Raw genomic sequence first — 18,906 nt, 5'->3', positions numbered from 1 at the left:
GAGCCATTCAGACTTAAACCTTTACTGGGCTCAGCTGACCCTTCTTTGCCCATCTACCTGAATGGATTTTAAACACCTTGTACTTTGCTGCTTCTTACATATCCCCAGAAGTAACCTATGAAAATCACTTTTTTTTTTTTTTGCCTCCAGGGTAATCGCTGGGGTTTGGTGCCAACACCACTGCTCCTGGCCGAGATTTTCTTTTTCCTTTCATTTCATTCAATAGGACAGAAACAAAGTGAGGAGAGGGAGACAGAGAGGGAGAAAGATGAGACACCTGCAGACCTGCTTCATCAGCTGTGAACCTGATCCTCGTGGGAGCCCTTACACATAGTGCTTAGCCAGGTGCACTGCTGTCCGTCCCCCCCCCCCCCCAACAGCTTCTAGCAGACAGATATGAGGCTAGAGGATGTGATTATCTTTAAGCCTCTCCACAGGTCTTACCAAGTCACTTCAGGAAACCTGTATACTGCAAATCTCATTATTCCTGGATCCCATCTACACAAAGAGACATTTCTCTCTAACCCCTCAATATCTGCAAAGGTTTTTGGCCACTCTGGCTATGCACATGTACAGAGCAGGGAGCAATCCGGACTGTTCCAAGCACATGCTTCCAATGTGGGAGGACAGGACAACTGTCTGCCCTATTAGCTCTCAGACTGCAGGCAAACACTATCATTTTTAGTCTATTTAATGTTAGTGTTTTTCCTGTTTGCTTGTGGTCTAGTGCTCCTAAGTCAACAAGACTGTGACGTGCCTGATAGGGAGAAGCTTCATTCGGCACCCCAATAATGTTGTGGGTTACGAGCTCAATGTTATGGAGCTGGCAACGTATTAAATAAAGCCTCATTAAACACAGGTGCAAGTAGAACAAGGCCACATACCCATCCACTGGCAAAACTGTTGTGCCCAGGATATTCTCGGGAGCTGGCCCTGCATTCCTGAAGCCGCAGTTGACGTGCACTTCCAGAGTATAGGCAGGGCCTGTGCAGAGCCCGCTCCATCACCACTGAGTGCAGCATCTGGTCTGCAGCGGTGGTGTGAGTACTGGGGGGCCTAGCTCGTGAGCACTAGGAACTCAGCACATGCAGGGTCAAGTATTCAAACCCAAAGGTGTGAGTCTGTGTCGACTTGGAATTTGTGAAATACGCACTGAGAAAAATGAGGGTGGGGTGTCTGGAAAATGAATGGCTCGAACTGGTATCAGGGACATTCACAAAGGTCTCTGGACATGTAGTTTTAGCAGATCAACTCTACCACGTTCTACAAAGCTTGGGCCATTTGATGTACAAAGATGGCAGCTTTGCCCTCACTTTTATTTCCGTGGCTGTGCAGTGTGCTGGGGTCCCAACGTTCACAATGGTGTGCGCTCGCTCGCTCACTTGCTGCTCCTACCTGCTGCGGTGGCTGAGGCTGAGGCTGAGGCTGCTGCTGCTGCTGCCGCTGGCTGGCTTTCTGTTTGGCACGGCGCTCGAGGAACTGCTTGGCAAACTCCTTGGCTTCAGAGGTATCTCCTAAGTAGGCCCTAATGTAATCATGGACTTCATAAGGAGACTCTACTTCCTTCAGGAAAGAAACAAACGTGGGAACTGCAATATGAGAGGGGAAAAGACAAAGTGTAACAATGAAACGCCACATACAAGGAAAAAAAAAAAACCAGTTTCTGTCACACCCAATACAGATTGTTGATGGAAATGTGAAAGGTATATACATACCACTATGCTAAATATATCTGAACCTACATTTAGGAATGGAAAAGCCATTATCGCTTCAAAGCCTCGTTACCTCAAGTTGCAGAGTCAGACAAAGACCTATGTGGCACAGTTTCACTAAATACTATGCTAGCAGAAATGAAATGTCACCTTCATTAAAAACTGCTTGCCTGAGCGCTGGGCAGTGGTGCAATGGGTTAAGCACACATGACACAAAACGTTAAGGACCAGTGTTAAGGATCCCAGTTCAAGCCCCCGGCTCTCCACCTGTGGGGAGTGGGGGGTGGGGTCACTTCACAGGCGGTGAAGCAGGTCTGCAGGTGTCTGTCTTTCTGTTCCCCTCCTTTCTCGATTTCTCTCTGTCCTATTGAACAGCAATAACAACAGACACCACGACAGATACCAAGGTTACAGGCATAGCCCCGGGACTTGAACTTCACTGGTGTATCCTGCGTTTAGAGAAACCAAGTGGAAGATACAAGGAGGGCAAAGCACAACTGTAAGTCCGGCAGACACTGGGTTTAAATCCTGACTCTGAAATGTGCTGGCTGTGTGACCTTGTTGGGTTACTTCGGGCCTCTGTTCCCTAATATATAAAATGGGGGATTAATATCACCTACATTACAAATGTACTTTGTAAAACTGGTGTGAAAGGAAAGACTAGCGTCACAGCTGTCAACCCCTGGAAAGTGCCCAGCACATGGCAGGTGCTCAGTGGATGGCAGCCATCACTAATACCCTCTTTTCTCTGGCTCTTCCAGGCCGGGCACTGGAAGCTTCAGAGCCCCTATTCTTCTATCAACAGGTGTGGTTTTTTGGTCTTGTTTTTAAGATCTTTACTTTTAAATTAATTAGCTATCAAACGGGGACTGGTTCAACTCAGCCTGGCAGATACAGGAATCATTTGCACATTAAACTGACCAATTTCTGTTCAAATACTGAGTTCAGGGGAAAGACTCACCTTCATGTAAGGCAGAAAAAATTAACCTTTGTCAACATCTAGCTATCAGCACGTTTTCCTTCAGACTGTGCTAAATAAAAAGCCTTTCCACTTCCACAAACTGGTTCCAGTCTTAGCCTACATGAATAACTCCCGTGTGATCGCCCATGACACCTAGCCCAGTCTGAAGGCAGGACAAGAGGGACTTCACATCCTCCCACCTTCTCTTGCTGAGGCTGACCTCTGTCCCTGCCATGATAGTTACCTTACATGTTAGACTTGGTGCAGCAAGTGGTGTCCCCATATAATGAGCAAGATGGAACCATGACACCGTAATAGCACTGGCTTTTTCCATAACAATCTATAAGCTTCTTGAGCACAGCACTTTAGAACTTTTCTCACAACTGTGACTGAAATACTACGAAAAAGCCACACTCCCAAGGTTAGTTTGGGCCTGGCCTCCATCAGATCCCACCTCCTTAGTTCGGCTCCATCATTCTAACTTTTTGCAGGTCCTGCTTTGCTACCCCACAGGCTGCATTTCCCTCCCCGATGCTTACCATCCAAGTTATTTGCCGTATTAAGGGCATGAAGCATCTGTTCACACCACTGGGTAAATCCATCTTGGGCTTTATTTACTCCCTGAAAGAGCTTCAGCAACTTCTCTTCTTCTTCTACTTTCTTATTCTGCCGGTTAGACACACCTACAGATTTACTAAAGCAAAACAATAGGGCAATATTATATTTCCAGAAACTGTTACTATATGATTACACTAAAACACCATAGATAGATAGTGTTCTGGCAACACTGGATGGCTGTCCAGTAATCCAATGCTTGACGCCAAATAAAACAAAATACAAACCTAATACCCCTTAAGAATCTAACCTTTTATCTATTTTATTTCATCTTTCAAATAGCTCCTTTTTAGAGATGTTAATTTCCCCATTTGTCTTCCAATGAGTCTTTAAATCTTGCCAAGCCTCAGTTTCCTCATCTGCAAAATGGTGCTATTATTTCCTTAGGGGAACCATAAGAAACAGCGATATTGCAGTGTCTGGCAAGGACGCTCAAAACACTGGCAGGTATTCAGTGTCCTATTCACAATATAGTGGGCCCTCAATCTAGGAGAAAGAATCTGACAACGCTACCATTCATTAACTAATTACTACGTGCCAGGCACTTTACTAACTACTTCACATGTATTTATTATGTACTTTTCACAACCACATCCCTGGAGTTATCATTTTCATTTTAGAGATGAGGGAACTTGAGGCTCAAAGAGCTTCCCTCTTGCCCAAGGTCACACAGCAAGTTTGTGGTGGTGCTGGCATATAATTTTGTATTTCTAACACTAAAAGTTGTGCTCATTCACCACTACTGAAGGTAGGTGAAATGCATCACAAAAATGAGCAGGTTTAAAGTTATTACAGAGGTGCTTACAATGCTCACTATAGCATAAAGTAACTTGAAAAGAGAAATCTAACATCCTGGGAGGTAAAACAATGGATAAAAGCATTGGGCTCTTAAGACTGAGATCCTAAGTTTGATCCAAGGCATCACATGTGCTAGAGTGATGCTCTGATTCCAACCCCCCCCCCCAGGACCCCCCAACAGATCACCTCAGAGAAATGCTCAACAACAACAACAAGTATGCTATTCCTCCTTGTTAAGTGGTTACCACGGTTAGAATAGCCACCTGGCGGCAGCAGGAGACCTAGTAGCAGTACAGATGTGCTTTCTTGGGGAAGCAAGGAAGCACTAATCTATAACTGCATGAGCTTGGGCACAGAGGAAAACAAGTAAAAAGTAACCACCTTTCCCTGTCGCCCAATAGCCCACTCTCACATACCCTGCCCCAACCCGCCAGACCAGGGAGCGGAGGTTTGATGATTGTGAGCCCTACCTGATACTGGCGTTGTTTTTATTTTTATTTGTTGAATTTCTAGGTCCCACCTCTTTCACTGCATCATCCCAGAATCCCATATTGGAGTTTTTAGTGTCAGCATTACTCCAGATACTACTGACTAAGTCAGATGCCCACTGGTTCGGGGGAGCAGTGTTTATAGAGCCCCAAACAGAATTCCCAATGCTGGTGTGCAGGTTGGAATGCTGTTAAAGAAAAAGAAACTGGTGGTTACGGCTAGCGACATTAAGCAGGTAAGAGACTCCACAGTGGACAGAGGATGGCATGATGCAGAGAGCCAGTCCACACAACGATGGCTTAGAAAACAAACCCACCGTGTTATTCCGGGCTCTGTTTGGTTGCTGGTGCTGCTGTTGCTGCTGCTGCTGCTGCTTCTGCATTTGCCTGGCTTCTTCCTGCTGGATCTCCAGGAGAGACTTTGTGGTACCTGCGGGTTTGCTGACATTGCCCCAACCTGAGAGTTTCTGCTGCTGTTGCTGCTGCTGCTGCTGCTGCTGAAGAGCTTTCATCAATTCCCTCTGCTGGCGCCTTTGCTATCACAAAACAATAGAACCAAGCTTGTGACTTGGGTTTTTTAGATAATAATGACCAACGTGCAGTATATTAACAGAACGCAGGCTGGGTGGGCACCCCTGGTAAGTGCATGTTACAATGTGCAAGGGCTTGGTTCAAGCCTCCAGTCCCCACCTGTATGGAAGGAAACTTAGTGTACTAAGTACTACTGGTGTCTCTCTCTCTCCCTCTCTGTCTGTCTCCCCCTTCCTTCTCTCTCTCTTTTAACCAGAACACTGCTCAGCTCTGGCTTATGGTGGTGCAGGGGATTGAATTTGGAACCTTTGGAGCCTCGGGCATGAGAGTCTGTGTGCGTGACCATTATGCCGTCTCTCCCCCTCTTCCTTCTCAACATCTCCTGTTTCTATCACAAATAACTGAATAATATGTATTTTTATATTTATCTACTTATTTTCTCTTTTGTTGCCCTTGTTGTTTTATTGTTATAGTTACTGATGTCATTGTTGTTGGATAGGACAGAGAGAAAGAGAGAGAGGAGGGGAAGACAAAGCCTGTGAAGCGACGCCCCAGCAGGTGGAGAGCCAGGGGCTCAAACCGAGATCCTTATGCGGATCCTTGCAACGAAGCAGGTCTGCAGTTGTCTTGTCTTTCTCTCCCCCGCTGTCTTCCCCATCTCTCTCCATTTCTCTCTGTCCTGTCCAACAACGACAACATTAATAACAACAATAATAACAATAAAACAAGAGCAACAAAAGAGAATAAATATTTAAAAATTTAAGTAGGACTTTTGGTTAAGCAAAGAAAAATACAAAATGGCAAGCAGTTCATACATTAATAAAAAGCATGAACTGAAGGAAAGAAAAACAGATTTTAAAGATTGAAAAACAGGCAAACAGGTGGATGGGCAGTGGTGCATTGGGCTGAGCACACGTGTTACTACGTGCAAGGACCCAGGTTCAAGGTCCTGGACTCCACCTGAAGGGGGAAAGTTTCATAAGCAGTGAAGTACTGCTACAGGTGTATTTCTTGGTTTCCCCCTCCTTTACCTTTCTTTCCCCTCTCAATTTCTCTCTGTCCCACCAATTAATTAAGTCAGAAAGGAAGAAAGGAAGAGAGGCAAACCATGAAAAAAGGTAACAGAGCCAGTAAACTGAAATCCTGGTAAAAGAAACTTGAAGCTGGTGAATTTGTACAGAAAGCACAGGAATTAGAACTGTGGCAGTCTCAACAGATGCGAGCTGGCTAACATGTGCAAAAAGCAGTAGTTGAGGACACAGGCAGCTGGGCCACTCTCCCTTCTTTCTGGCAGGAAATTAAAAGTTTTTTTCTCTTCTTAGAAAATGTGATGGACTATTCTATGGGAAACTTGACTTAACACAAGAGAATCCACCTGTGGATATTAAGGGAAGGGAGGGGTGCTCTCTCCATAGATCAGGCCCAGATACCATTACAGCACAGCCCAAGTTGCTAAAAATACCGTAAATTCCACTGAGAGAGCCAGAGAGCCAGTCATTGCTCTAAATGTGAAAATATAGATGAATAAACACCTAACACATGCCAAACATCAAAAGAACAAATCTCAGTTGGAATAAAGATAGTGGAAACAGAAAATAACTTAAAAAATCACTTATTGGGACCGGGTGGTGGTGCACCTGGTTGAGTGCACATGTTACAGTGCACAAGGACCCAAGTTCAAGCTCCTGGTCCCCACCTGCAGGGAGGAAGCTTTGTGAGTGGTGGAGCAGAGCTGCAGGTGTCTCTCTCCCTCTCTGTCTCCCCTTCCCTATTTCTGACTGTCTCTATCCAATAAATAAAGACAATAAAAAATTTAAGAGGGAAGAAGGTAGGCAGCCTACTGGTTACGTTATGCAAAGAGATTCTCATGCCTGAGGTTCCAAAGTCCCAGGTTCAATCTCCCACACCACCATCAACCAGAGCTGAGCAGTGCTCTGGAATAAATAAATAAAATAAAGTTTAAAAATTACAAAATCATTTATTTATTGGAGACAGATAAATTGAGAGGGAAAGTGGAGACAGGGAAGGAGACAGACAGACACCTGCAGCACTACCTCACCATTCATGAAGGTTTCCCCCTGCAGATGGGGACTGGGGGTTTGAACCTGAATGTTTGTTCATTGTAACATCTGCATTCTACCAGGGGCACCACTGCCTAGCACCAAAAGACAGTTTTTTTAAGTTGTCAAGGATATTCTTGGAGAGGGAAAATGGAACATTAAATGAAAGAAGGAAGATGAAAAAGTAGGAGAAACCAAGCTAAGGGCAGAGACAAATTCAAAACTAGATAGTAGACATTGAAAGTGAGTAGAATGACTGAAAAATAAGGAGATATTCCATCAACAAAGAAATAAAGGAAAAGACAGAGAAGGATATAAGGGGGGAAATCAAATTTGTCTAGGAGGGCAATGTGCGAGTGACAACACTTTAGGGGAACAAAACAACCACAGCCAGGAGCGCTGCATGGCCACACGCCAAATGTGTCCACAACGGAACGGATCTCATGAGGGTGGAGAGAGGCAGCTCTGAGTTTTATCTCCTTAGATAAAATAAAGGCAGGAAGACTTAAACGGGTCAGAGAAAAATAATCAAATGAAAGAACCAATGGGTCAACTATTAACTTGTGGAAGACAATAAATGAACAAGACCGTGGGAGTCTGGCTCTGCTAGCCAGCAGCACTGTTAGCTAAGTCAGCAGAGATCAACGTTAACAGAACAACTTCCGGCCTTAAGGGAGAAGACCTACTCTCCTCTGCATCCATTTAGATCACGAAGAAGTTCAGTCATTTATTTTATAAGGGTAGAAAACAAGGTGGTTTTTTTAAGGTGAAGGAACATTCCAATTTATCACATGCTGTCAAGTAAGTACAGGGTATGCTGGCAGATCCCACTGTACTTTGCGCCCTCACGAGCCGCTGCTCCCAGACCCACACTTGGATTCTCTACCAAACTGGGTGCTCTGCTGCACATCACGCCCACATGAAGCACTTCATTCCCACCTCCCCTGCTTGCTTAGAACTAGCCAGGCACTCACCACCACAGCCTCCCCACGTCCCAGACCCCTTGCTGGCTCTCTCTCTGGCACTACTACACCTACACTTACTGAATTTTTACTGTCCATCTCTCAACTAGATGTCAGCTTTATGGAAGCAGAGACTTTTATCTAACTGAAACAACTAAGTTCAGCAGATGTTCAAGCATGTGCTGGATGAACGAATGTGACGTTAGTGACACACTGAATCACATGAAGCACTCAAGGTATTTTCTCTGCCAAGAGCTGGACTCTCCCGTTCTTTCCCTCTTTTGCATCTTTCCTATCCCAGTGAAGAACTACAGGATAGACTTACCAGCACAGAGATTTTTTATTTCTGTCACATTTTAAATTCTTGTTAGTTAGAAAACCCAACAGACTTTACAGAAAAATGCATTCTGCATTCTAAGAAGAAAAAAATTACAAAAGGTTACCGGCATGAAACTTAACCATGATTTTGAAAAACTGATGTGTGTTTGTTTGTGAGCTAATTCTCTGAAGAGCTTGGCTAAATACCTCTGAACATCTATCTACTTAGTGTTCTTCCTACCAGCGCCTTCCTATCTGCTAACATAACCAAAGTATGAGCTACACAGTTTTAAAGTCCTATTCAGACAGTGTTTCTGACAAGAACTATGTGTACAAGCCATAATGCACATGAGCTATTTTAAAGTCTTTACCTCTTCCCGAAGTTGCCGCTCTCGCTCCTCTTCTAGTTTTTGGATTTCAGCCAATGACAGCGTCGCCTGGGACTGACATGCTGTGGTACTGGACTGCTGGCCCCACGTTGAAGAAGAGGGGAGCTAACATAAAAGGAAGGAAATACGGTGAGGAAATACGGGCAGGAATAAGAAGCATTTGAGAGCAGATGTTATGAGTAACCAGGTGATGTGTGATTCCTTCAACCCCATTTCACATTTAACTCAAATTTCTTTCTTTAGTCTTTATACATAGTATTCACTCTTATCAGCTTGTCTCCCCTTTTTGTGTTTCTACCTTAAGCCTAAGTAAAACAGCTTAAAATAAGCACAGTTTATTTTATTAACCATTTTACTGCACAGATAGCAGTAGGCACACATGCATTCATCCTGGAAAAGTCAAATGTTCTCAAGTCTCATTATTTTAAGGGACCTCTGTCATCTTCTAGACCAGAAACAAACCACACTAATTCTGATAAGTTTATGCTTCTTAAAAACAAAGCTAACGGGAGTCGGGCTGTAGCGCAGCGGGTTAAGCGCAGGTGGCGCAAAGCACAAGGACCGGCATAAGGATCCCGGTTCGAACCCCGGCTCCCCACCTGCAGGGGAGTCGCTTCACAGGCGGTGAAGCAGGTCTGCAGGTGTCTATCTTTCTCACCTCCTCTCTGTCTTCCCTTCCTCTCTCCATTTCTCTCTGTCCTATCCAACAACAAGAACAATAATAACCACAACAATAAAACAACAAGGGAAACAAAAGGGAATAAATAAAATAAATATAAAAAAAATTAAAAAAAAAAACAAAAACAAACAAACAAACAAAAAAAAACAAAGCTAACCAGTCTTAAAATGCCTAGAGTGGCCTGGAAAGTGGTAGGGTGGGATAAAGTGCTGTACTTTCAAGCATGAGGCCCTGAGTTCAATTCCTAGCATCACATGAGCCAGAATAATGCTCTGATTCTCTCTCATTAATAAATAACTCTAAAAAACAAACATGGAAGCCAGGCAGTAGTGCAGCGGGTTAAGCGCAGGTGGTGCAAAGTGCTAGGACCGGCGTAAGGATCCCAGTTCGGGCACCTGGCTCCCCACCTGCAGGGGAGTCACTTCACAAGCGGTGAAGCAGGTCTGCAGGTGTCTCTCCCCACCCCCCATCTTCTCCTCCTCCTCTCCATTTTTCTCTGTCCTATCCAACAATAACATCAATAACAACAATAATTAACTACAACAATAAAACAAGGGCAACAAAAGGGAATATTAAAACCAATCAATCAAACAAAAAAAAAAAAAAACCAAACACAGACACACAAGTTTAATTAATGGACCCAGGGAACCAGCACTAGGATTATGCGAAAGACTTTAGTGCTTGAAGTTACAAGATCTCCAGCACTACAATAAGCCAGAGCTGAACACCACTCTGGTTACACAAACAAAATAAATATAAATAGCAAACGTAAGTATGTTCTGAACATGGATCAAAACAAACAGAATGTCACACAGCCCCCCCCCCCCCCCATGGCTCTGTAGTAACAACCTCAAAATAACCTGGAGCTAATGAAAATGGAAAAAACTACTTGAATCATCATGGATCATTACCAAACAGAGCCTCAAATAAGCATCTTCAATAGCACTGAATATAACCTAGCCTTAGCATTAGGGGGCCGACGGGTTGAACAGGCATTTTTCTCAGAATATTCCAGTCCTGAGTTGGGGGAAGAGGTACAGGACAAAGATAGGTGTCCAGCCAGGCTAAGTTAAGCACATTTTGTCACAAGAAATGACCCCCTTGGGACGGTCCTGTCAAGATCAAATAAAGGCAGATCTCAAACCCAGCAGCATCACCCAAGAAGACTTGAAAATGCAGGTGTCCTGGTCCCACACTGGATGATCAGAAGATCCAAAGGAGACGCCAGGGAACCTGTATGCTTTATACTTCTGTTGCTGACAGTACCTAATGCGGCTAAGACCCAGGGACCAAGCTCCAGTTCTTTCTAGCACCTGCACCTCAGCTGGTGCCAAAACAAGAGCCACCCCCTTATCTCCCTTGGGCACTCGAGTTCCTTCCTACAGATGAGCCAACACTGAGTGCACTGTACCTTTCACTTATGATTCACGGCTCTGCCTCTTCTCTGAAGCAATGCAGAGCAAGCACATCTTAAGTGCTCACATGACAGATGAATGCTTGCAGATGGCTAGCTTCTCCCTTGTCTTATTTGTACATAATAATATCCCAGAGTTCCCTCAGGACATTTTCCAGTGCAGCCAACATCCTGCTTCTTGGAAGAGCCCTCTTCCAAATCAGACACGTGGCACATTTTGTGGTTCTTGAATACCTGATAGCCTCTATGGATTATCTATTCATATTCTTTCTCTGCCCTGACACCAGTAACTACTTTTCAAAAGTCCTTTTCACTAAAATAATTGTGTCCCGCTTCCATAACAGTGTGCAGTACTTTGTGGATCCACCTCCCACAAAAATCCGGGGAAAGAAACACTCTCAGAAAATACCCTAAGGATATCTATCAGGTAAAGACACTTGATTAAGGAAATAAGCTAACTATGGTGGTGGTTGGGGTGTGGAATTATACTTTGGAATCTTATAATCTTGTAAGCCATTATTAAATCACTAATCAACATTTTAAAAATGCAAAGTATTATCTTCAGTGTGTTCTTGAACTTGAGGATATGCATGTTCCACCACAAAGCGCAATGGGTTGTTGGCAGATGCCCATCATCAGGCGGAGGAAGGTCCTCTACACTATCCCTCATCCGTTGGTACTGGATTCTGACAAATCCTTTCATTTACTCTCCAATATTCCCCTCATGTTTGGTCACTATCTGCCTTTGGCACCACCACTATAAAATGTGCAAACAGTGGGTGCTAGCCGATGTTCCACCAAGAACAAAAAAAGATGTTTTAAAGGGCCATGGGTCTGAGCAGACACATTCCCAAAGACACACAGATCACCAGCAAACATGTGAAAAGATAATCAATACCACCAGTTATCAGGGCTATAAAAACCAAAACCACAAAATACTACTTTACACCAACTAGGATGGCATCATGAAAAAGTCAGATAAGGATTGATAAGGCTGTGGAGAAACCTGAACCCTTTTTCACACTGAAGATAAAATGGTGTGGTCACTTGGGGAAACAGCCCTAGGCATCTCACAGTGTCCATAAGATCCAGCCAGTCAGGGAAGCGTGCACACAAACATGCACAGTGATGCCCCTTGTGCACTTGCTATCCATTCTCACCACCATCATCAAACTCTCTTCACTGGTCTTCAAGTCTTCACTTTCCTCTTACTTCAAGTAATAATTTGAATTTTCCAAAAACAATACTGCATCTACCACAATCTCCCACTTTCCATCCAGCCTCATCAGCTGTGTGTCAAACCCCGTGTGATGGCTCCTATTTGTATCTCTAAATGCTCGCGGCTCCTGCTCGCCTAGTTTGGGAGCTCACTGAAGGCAGCCACCTGGCCTCCTGGTCAAGCAGTGTTGAAGTGGTACAGAACTGGCACTAAGTGCTGACCGAGCCTCATTAAGTTCACGAGGCAGGCAGACTGAGTTTTGGGTGCACGCCTGTCCAACTTGTTTTAGATGCCCAGCACACTATGCTGTGTGTTAATTGCTACTGGCATCACCAGTACTAGGCTGTACCTTCATCTGTGCCAGCTGTTGCTGCTGTTGCTGCTGCTGCAGCCTCCTGAGAGCCTCTTGCTGCTGCTGCCGCTGGCGCATTAACTCCTTCTGCCGCTGGAGCTCCAGCTCCTTCCTCTTCCGCTCCTCCTCCTCATGCCGGAGTCTGGCCGCCTCCTCTTCCATTCGTAGCCGGTTCTCTTCTAGCCGACGCTGAGCCTCTTCTTCTTCCCGGGCCCATTTTGCAGCCTCCTCTTCCTTCCCACAAGGAAATACAAAAGAAAATGAATTTGAATTGTGTTTAAAAAAAAAATTGGAATCACTTTTGAAAGCTTCTTTCGAACACACAAGTGATTAGCACTTAGGTGGGGGGCAATGTGTGCTGACAGCATCTGAAAGAGGTATACAATTGTACCCCCAAAATGTGCACAGTGTTTCCTCAATTAAACAATGTTTTTAATGACTCAAAATAGAAACAATTCTTTTAAAATATATTTATAATACCTACAAGGCCCCAGGCATGTCGACACAATAAAATTTGGCCTTGGGGAACAAAATGACACCTGCAGACCTGTTTCACCGCCTGTGAAGCGACTCCCCTGCAAGTGGGGAGCCAGGGGCTCGAACCGGGGATCCTTACGACAGTCCTTGCGCTTTGCGCCACATGCGCCTAACCCACTGCGCTACCACCCAACCCCCGACCTTTTTTTTTTTTTTAAGTGTAGGCCTTCTTTTATTTCTCTCTGGTGTTATTTTGATCCTTTGATTATTTGGTTATATATACATACACACTTTTTGTTTGTTTTGATGTTTATCAGTGCTCAGCTCTGGCTTACAGTGTAGCAGGGGAATGAATCTTGAAGACACCTTTGGTGTCTTGGGCATGAAAATCTTCTTGCATAACCACTCTGCTATCTCTCCAGCCCAGTATGTTCAGTTTTAATAATTACATGTGGATGGTTATTACAAAGTACCAAGAGTCAGTTAGGTGTCTCTGGTAATTTTCACCAACTTGAAAAAGTTTTAGACAGCCTATTCGAGTATCTTAATGTGTTCTTTCTGTTCAAAGAAGCAATGAAAACAGCAAGTCGTTTGGCCACCTGCTTGCGTAACAACTCTTCCTGCTTCCGCCTCTCTTCCTCTTCTCTTCTCCTCTCCTCTAGTCTTCTTAGAGCTTCTTCCTGCTGCTGCCTCTCTTCCTCTTCTCGCTGTCGCCTTAATGCAATTTCTTGTTCCCTCTGTCGGCGCAGAGCTTCTTCCTTAATAAAATAAAATAAATTGTGTGTGAAACTCCATCTCTATATCACAATTTTAAAATAAACGAAATGCTGCTGCGATCCTGTTAAAGAGTTCATATCAAAAGACACATCATCAGAATCTAGAGTTAAGAAGTGTGCGTGTGTCAGAGTCGGTGAGTAGTCGCACTTCAAATACTGGTAGTTAAAACAGTATTACACTGCAACCTGCTGGTTGTTTCCCCACTGGTGTCAGGAGCCCCGTTAGAGGCTCCACCCTTGAATTAACGCTCCAAGCTTCTCCTTCCTTCCAGAGTGGGGAAGCGGGGAGGGGTGTGGGCAGCACTGCTTCACCATTCATGAAGCTTGTCCTCTGCATGCTGTCCCTCCTATGTGGCGGCCAGGGGCTTGAACCTGGATTTCTGTGAATGGCAAGGTGTGAGCTCTAGTGGACCTGAGTTCAAGCCCCCTCACTCCCCACCACTTTCTGCAGGTTAGCTTCACAAAGAGTGAAGCAGGTTTGCAGGTCTCTTTCCCTTTCCCTCTGTCTCCCAACCCCAATTTCTCTGTCTAATCAATTAAAAACTAATAAATAGGAAAAATGGCTTTCCAGGAACAGTGAATTCATAGTGCTGGCCCTGAGCACCAGCAATAACACCAGTGGCAATAAAAATAATAAATATAAAAGTACCAACAATAATTGCAAAAATGAGATAGAAAGGTCAGTTCTCCAGTCAGAAGTGCCAAGTAAAGCTGTGTGTCCCAGAACATGTTCTGAGGAACCAAAGTCTCTGGATATTAAGTATACAGAACAGGGTCCCATTGTCAAAATAAACGTGTGAAATACTGAGTGACACAGAATTAAGCACATTTCTTTCTTTCTTAGCGCCCTTCTATGCTGAAGTGGAGTGTGGCTTCTAATCTCAGCAGGGGCCTTTCAGCTTTTCACAGACTAACTCTTGGGACCATTACTGAGTACAATATGTGAAGTAAGGACTAGACTTTAGGGCTACTACAGTAACTTCTTTCAACTAGGATTTTCAAAAAATTAGAACAGAAAAATGGGACAAGCACATGGAGAGGAAATTCTGTGCCTCTCCCTTGCACCCCCATAAGAGAGAGAGGAAAAATGGTCAAAAACATGGCATCCAATGCTACTGGTTGTAAATACTTAAGAACATTATTTAAAAAATTTTTTAATATTTACTTTCCCTTTTTGTTGTCCTTGTTGTTTTTCATTGTTGTTGTAGTTATTGTTGTTGTTATTGATGTTGTCATTGTTGGATAGGACAGAGAGAAATGAAGAGAGATGGAGAAGACAGAGGGGGAGAGAAAGACATACACCTGCAGACCTGCTTCACCGCTTGTGAAGTGACTCCCCTGCAGGTGGGGAGCCAGGGGCTCGAACTGGGACTCCCAGTAAAGAACATCATTATTTCTGAAGTCTAACCTGGGAGTATGAAGCAGAATCAATTCTAAGAATTCTAATCATTTATTGGGACTGAGGACTATCCCCCCAGATATTTTTCCAAGAGTGGAGTCCTCGAAGGTTCTGATCCCATTCCTGTGGGAAAGCATCACAGAAGAACCATCGCCTGAGAAATGACTGCAAAAAGCAAGCTACCCCAAAGGCTTCCACTCAGTGCTAAGATTACCTGCTTCCTCCTGGCAAGTTCCTCTTCCTCACGCCTTTTCCTTTCTTCTTCCTGTTGTCTCCGAAGAATTTCCTCCTGTTGTCTCCGGAGTTCTTCTTGCCTCTTTCGTTCCTCTTCTTCACGTTTTGCCCTTATTTCTGCCTCTCTCCTCTCCTGTTCTAGCTGAGATTAAACAACAGTTTCTTAGAAACTCAAAATCAAGACCAGGAACACTGCAGCATCACTGAGCAGTACTGTTAGGAAAAACTGGGATGTGCACGTCATTCACCCAGTTATGTGTACAGCAAGGAGGCAGTGAAGCCGACTCTGACAGTATGATAACCAGACAGGGTGATGTTCTTCTATCTATACTGCATGCCTCAGCCCTGCCCTTACATTTTAATAAATGCTACCTGTTAAACAGTAATGCTGATACCAGGTGGAGTTAAAATTAAATAAAAATCAATTAACAGAAAGTCCTGTGAACAGTTATTAGTTAAGAAAGCAGCAGTTAATACAGTGACAGTAGGTGATGAGAGAGACCAAAACTTCCAGTTGTATGTCTGGGAACACTTAAGAAAAGTAAACACCACAACTCAAGGAGGACACTCACTCACAGACCCAGGGTCTAATCAGTAATGCAGGGAAACTTCCTTCTAGTCTAGCAAATGTTTCCACCATGAGTACTGCATCTAACCTATACACATGTCTATGTGGCTATTTATTCATCTGGGGTGTCAGGAACTGAATCCTGGGCCTCAAATTTACAGAACATGTAGTCTTCCACGCCTGCCCCTAGAAAACCAAATTTCACTGATTTAAACCTACTCATTTAAAGCCTGTCTTGAAGTCTCTTTTAAGGGGATCACAAACACACACACACACACACACACACACACACACAATGAATATACTTCCACTAACTCAGTTCAGTAAGTGAAAGAGAGAATGTATAGCAAATGAGAGGGACACATGGAAAACCAGACACATGGTGGCCTGTGTGAATTAAGCTAGCAAGTGTAACTGCTGTGGGAGAGTGAGTTCCAGACCTTTGCAGCTTTGGCCTTCTCCATCTGCTGAAGCTGCTCGAGGGCAGGGCCTGGAGTCGTGGTGTCCAGGGGAAGGTCCCACACACTACCAGCTTCCCACACTGCAAGAGAATGAGGAAAGATTGGTGTCAGAGACATCGGAGCTCACACACATGGTCACATAGCCACAAGCACGATGAAGGAAGCTAATTCTGCCTGTGATTCAACTCTATCACATACAACTGGGCCCTAATTTACATTCATGCTAACACATCCAGAAGGGAAGAAAGCAACACGTGTATTCACTGGGAAATGAATTTCACCTCCTCAGAACCTAGATCTATTCGTATCCTCGTTTTACGAATGGGCAAGCAAAGGGTCAGAGACAGTATTGTAGCATTCCCAGGACACAAGGCTAGCACATGGTGATGCTAGGATTCCAATCCCAGTGTACTTGGATCCTAAAGCCCAGGGTGGCCTTGCAACCTCTTACTGTGAATCAAGCAGAGAATTAAGAGTGGGTTGGCACTGATGACACTGTCAGTGATGTGGGTCGTAACTCTAGGCAATAGCTAGATATAATTAAATGATAGGATTTACTCAGTGATGTTTATCTATGAATTAAGGTATAGGGTCCTTGCACGGCTACTCCAAGTCTGAAATTTTATAACTTTGAACACTCTTTTTAAAATTTTTTAAAGATTTTATTTATTAATGAGAAAGAAAGGAGGAGGAGAGGAGGAGGAGGGAGAACCAGACATTACTCTGGTACATTTGCTGCCAGGGACTGAACTCAGGACCTCATGCTTGAGAGTCTAGTGCCTTAGCCACTGCGCCACCTCCTGGACCACAACTTTTAAACACTCTTATGCCTTGACTTTAAATGTCTTAAATTGTCTGGTATATACAGTTCTGCTTTTTACTTTTCTCATTTTGTTACTATGAATATTGACTTAAGAAATTGTTTGACTGATGTGAATTTTTATTCTGATCTTTTTTCTTACTATACTACATGTATATTAAACTAGTTGAATTTAAAGAATATGGTTACACAATATTGTGAATGTACTAAATGTCAACTATTAAAATAGGGTGCAAAATTCAATTCAATAAAAGCTAGAGCTGGGTAGGGCCTCTGCGAAGGTTCAGAGGCCTCAAGTGTCATGGATCCTGATGATCTGAATGCTGCACGTGCTAGATGTGGGAATAAACAGATAGAGCCCCCTGTTTCCTATTGTCAGCAGTGTGCCAATACTAACTTGGTATCTATAAAGGATCTTGACAGCATCAACCCCAAAGAAGGAAAATGCTTAATAAGGCAGATACCAAAACGTCCACCAGGCCCAAGAGGTATCTTACTGGGCAGAGCACCTGCTCTGTTATGTATGATGCCCAGTTCTGAGCCCCAGCATCACATGGGAGGAAGCTCAGGTGCTACAGCATCTTTCTTTTCTCTCTTTCTCTCTTCCCCATGAAAAGGTAGGCTGGAATGGCGAAATCACATACACCTCAATGAGGCCCCAGGTATGTGCCTATGTGCCTGCCTGCCTACACACACACACACACACACACACACACACACACACACACACACGGATTTTAGAATAACATTATAGCTATGAATGTTCACTGAGATAGTAAGGAGCAGGTAACATAGAAGGCTGAGTAGGGAAGATAACCAGTCCTCCCATCACAACCTTTAGGAGTCACTTGAGCTGAATAGCTCAGTGTCTCTAAGAAAATCCCATCAAAACCCACTGGTCTAAAGACTCAACCAACCGTAACCTTTTTTTTTTTAATATTTATTTTTATTTATTTATTCTTTTGTTGCCCTTGTTGTTTTATTGTTGTAGTTATTATTGTTGTTGGATAGGACAGAGAGAAATGGAGAGGGGAGGGGGAAGACAGAGAGAGGGAGAGAAAGATAGACACCTGCAGACCTGTTTCACTGCTTGTGAAGCAACACCCCTGCAGGTGGGGAGCCAGGGCTTGAACCAGGATCCTTATGCGGGTCCTTGTGCTTAGCGCCACCTGCACTTAACCTGCTGCGCTACAGCCCGAATCCCTAACCATAACCTTTTGAGAGGACTATCCATGGTTCCGATGGCCCACAACCATAGATAGCAGACTTAAGAAGGCCTCCACACATAAGTTAAAAAAAAAAAAAAACAGCCTCGTAGTACTCTAATTTGATGTAAGAAGAGCATAGAAGGACAGGGGTAGATAGCATGACGGTTATGCTCTCATAAAAGTCCTAAGGTTAAATCCCCCATACCACCATTAACCAGAGCTGAGCAGTGCTCTGGCAAAAAGAAAAAAGAAAAGAAAAAAGCAGAGAATAAGGTAAGGTGTTCACTGAAAATTGGGTTTTTATTCCTATCCCAAAATTTCTGGGTATTTTCATTGTTAAGCTATATGTTAAACCTTGATACAGAAGAACAAATCATGACTTCTATTTTCACTTTGGCTGTTTTTTTAAAAAAAACTTTAACAGAAAAGATTAAAAAAGAAGAAAACAGATTTTCACATACTGAG

At 43.8% G+C, this 18,906-nt stretch overlaps 1 protein-coding gene across 4 annotated transcripts in view; it reads right to left on the bottom strand.

Annotated features, from left to right (window-relative positions):
* Window positions 1–18,906, bottom strand: part of GIGYF2 (GRB10 interacting GYF protein 2) — a 127,873-nt gene that overhangs the window by 10,420 nt on the left and 98,547 nt on the right. For all 4 annotated transcript variants that reach the window (XM_016186882.2, XM_060193783.1, XM_016186879.2 and 1 more), the window contains 9 exons: window positions 16,393–16,493; window positions 15,365–15,526; window positions 13,575–13,733; window positions 12,496–12,732; window positions 8,817–8,939; window positions 4,892–5,110; window positions 4,557–4,762; window positions 3,213–3,367; window positions 1,396–1,589 (listed from right to left, as the gene is read on the bottom strand). In XM_016186882.2, the coding sequence (XP_016042368.1) occupies window positions 1,396–1,589; window positions 3,213–3,367; window positions 4,557–4,762; window positions 4,892–5,110; window positions 8,817–8,939; window positions 12,496–12,732; window positions 13,575–13,733; window positions 15,365–15,526; window positions 16,393–16,493 (1,556 nt within the window). The remainder of the gene's footprint in view (window positions 1–1,395; window positions 1,590–3,212; window positions 3,368–4,556; window positions 4,763–4,891; window positions 5,111–8,816; window positions 8,940–12,495; window positions 12,733–13,574; window positions 13,734–15,364; window positions 15,527–16,392; window positions 16,494–18,906) is intronic.

Source organism: Erinaceus europaeus, chromosome 7, assembly GCF_950295315.1.
Source record: "Erinaceus europaeus chromosome 7, mEriEur2.1, whole genome shotgun sequence".
Lineage (NCBI taxonomy): Eukaryota > Metazoa > Chordata > Mammalia > Eulipotyphla > Erinaceidae > Erinaceus > Erinaceus europaeus.
The sequence above is the reverse complement of the archived record's forward strand: the minus strand, read 5'-3'. Positions and strand labels throughout refer to the sequence as shown.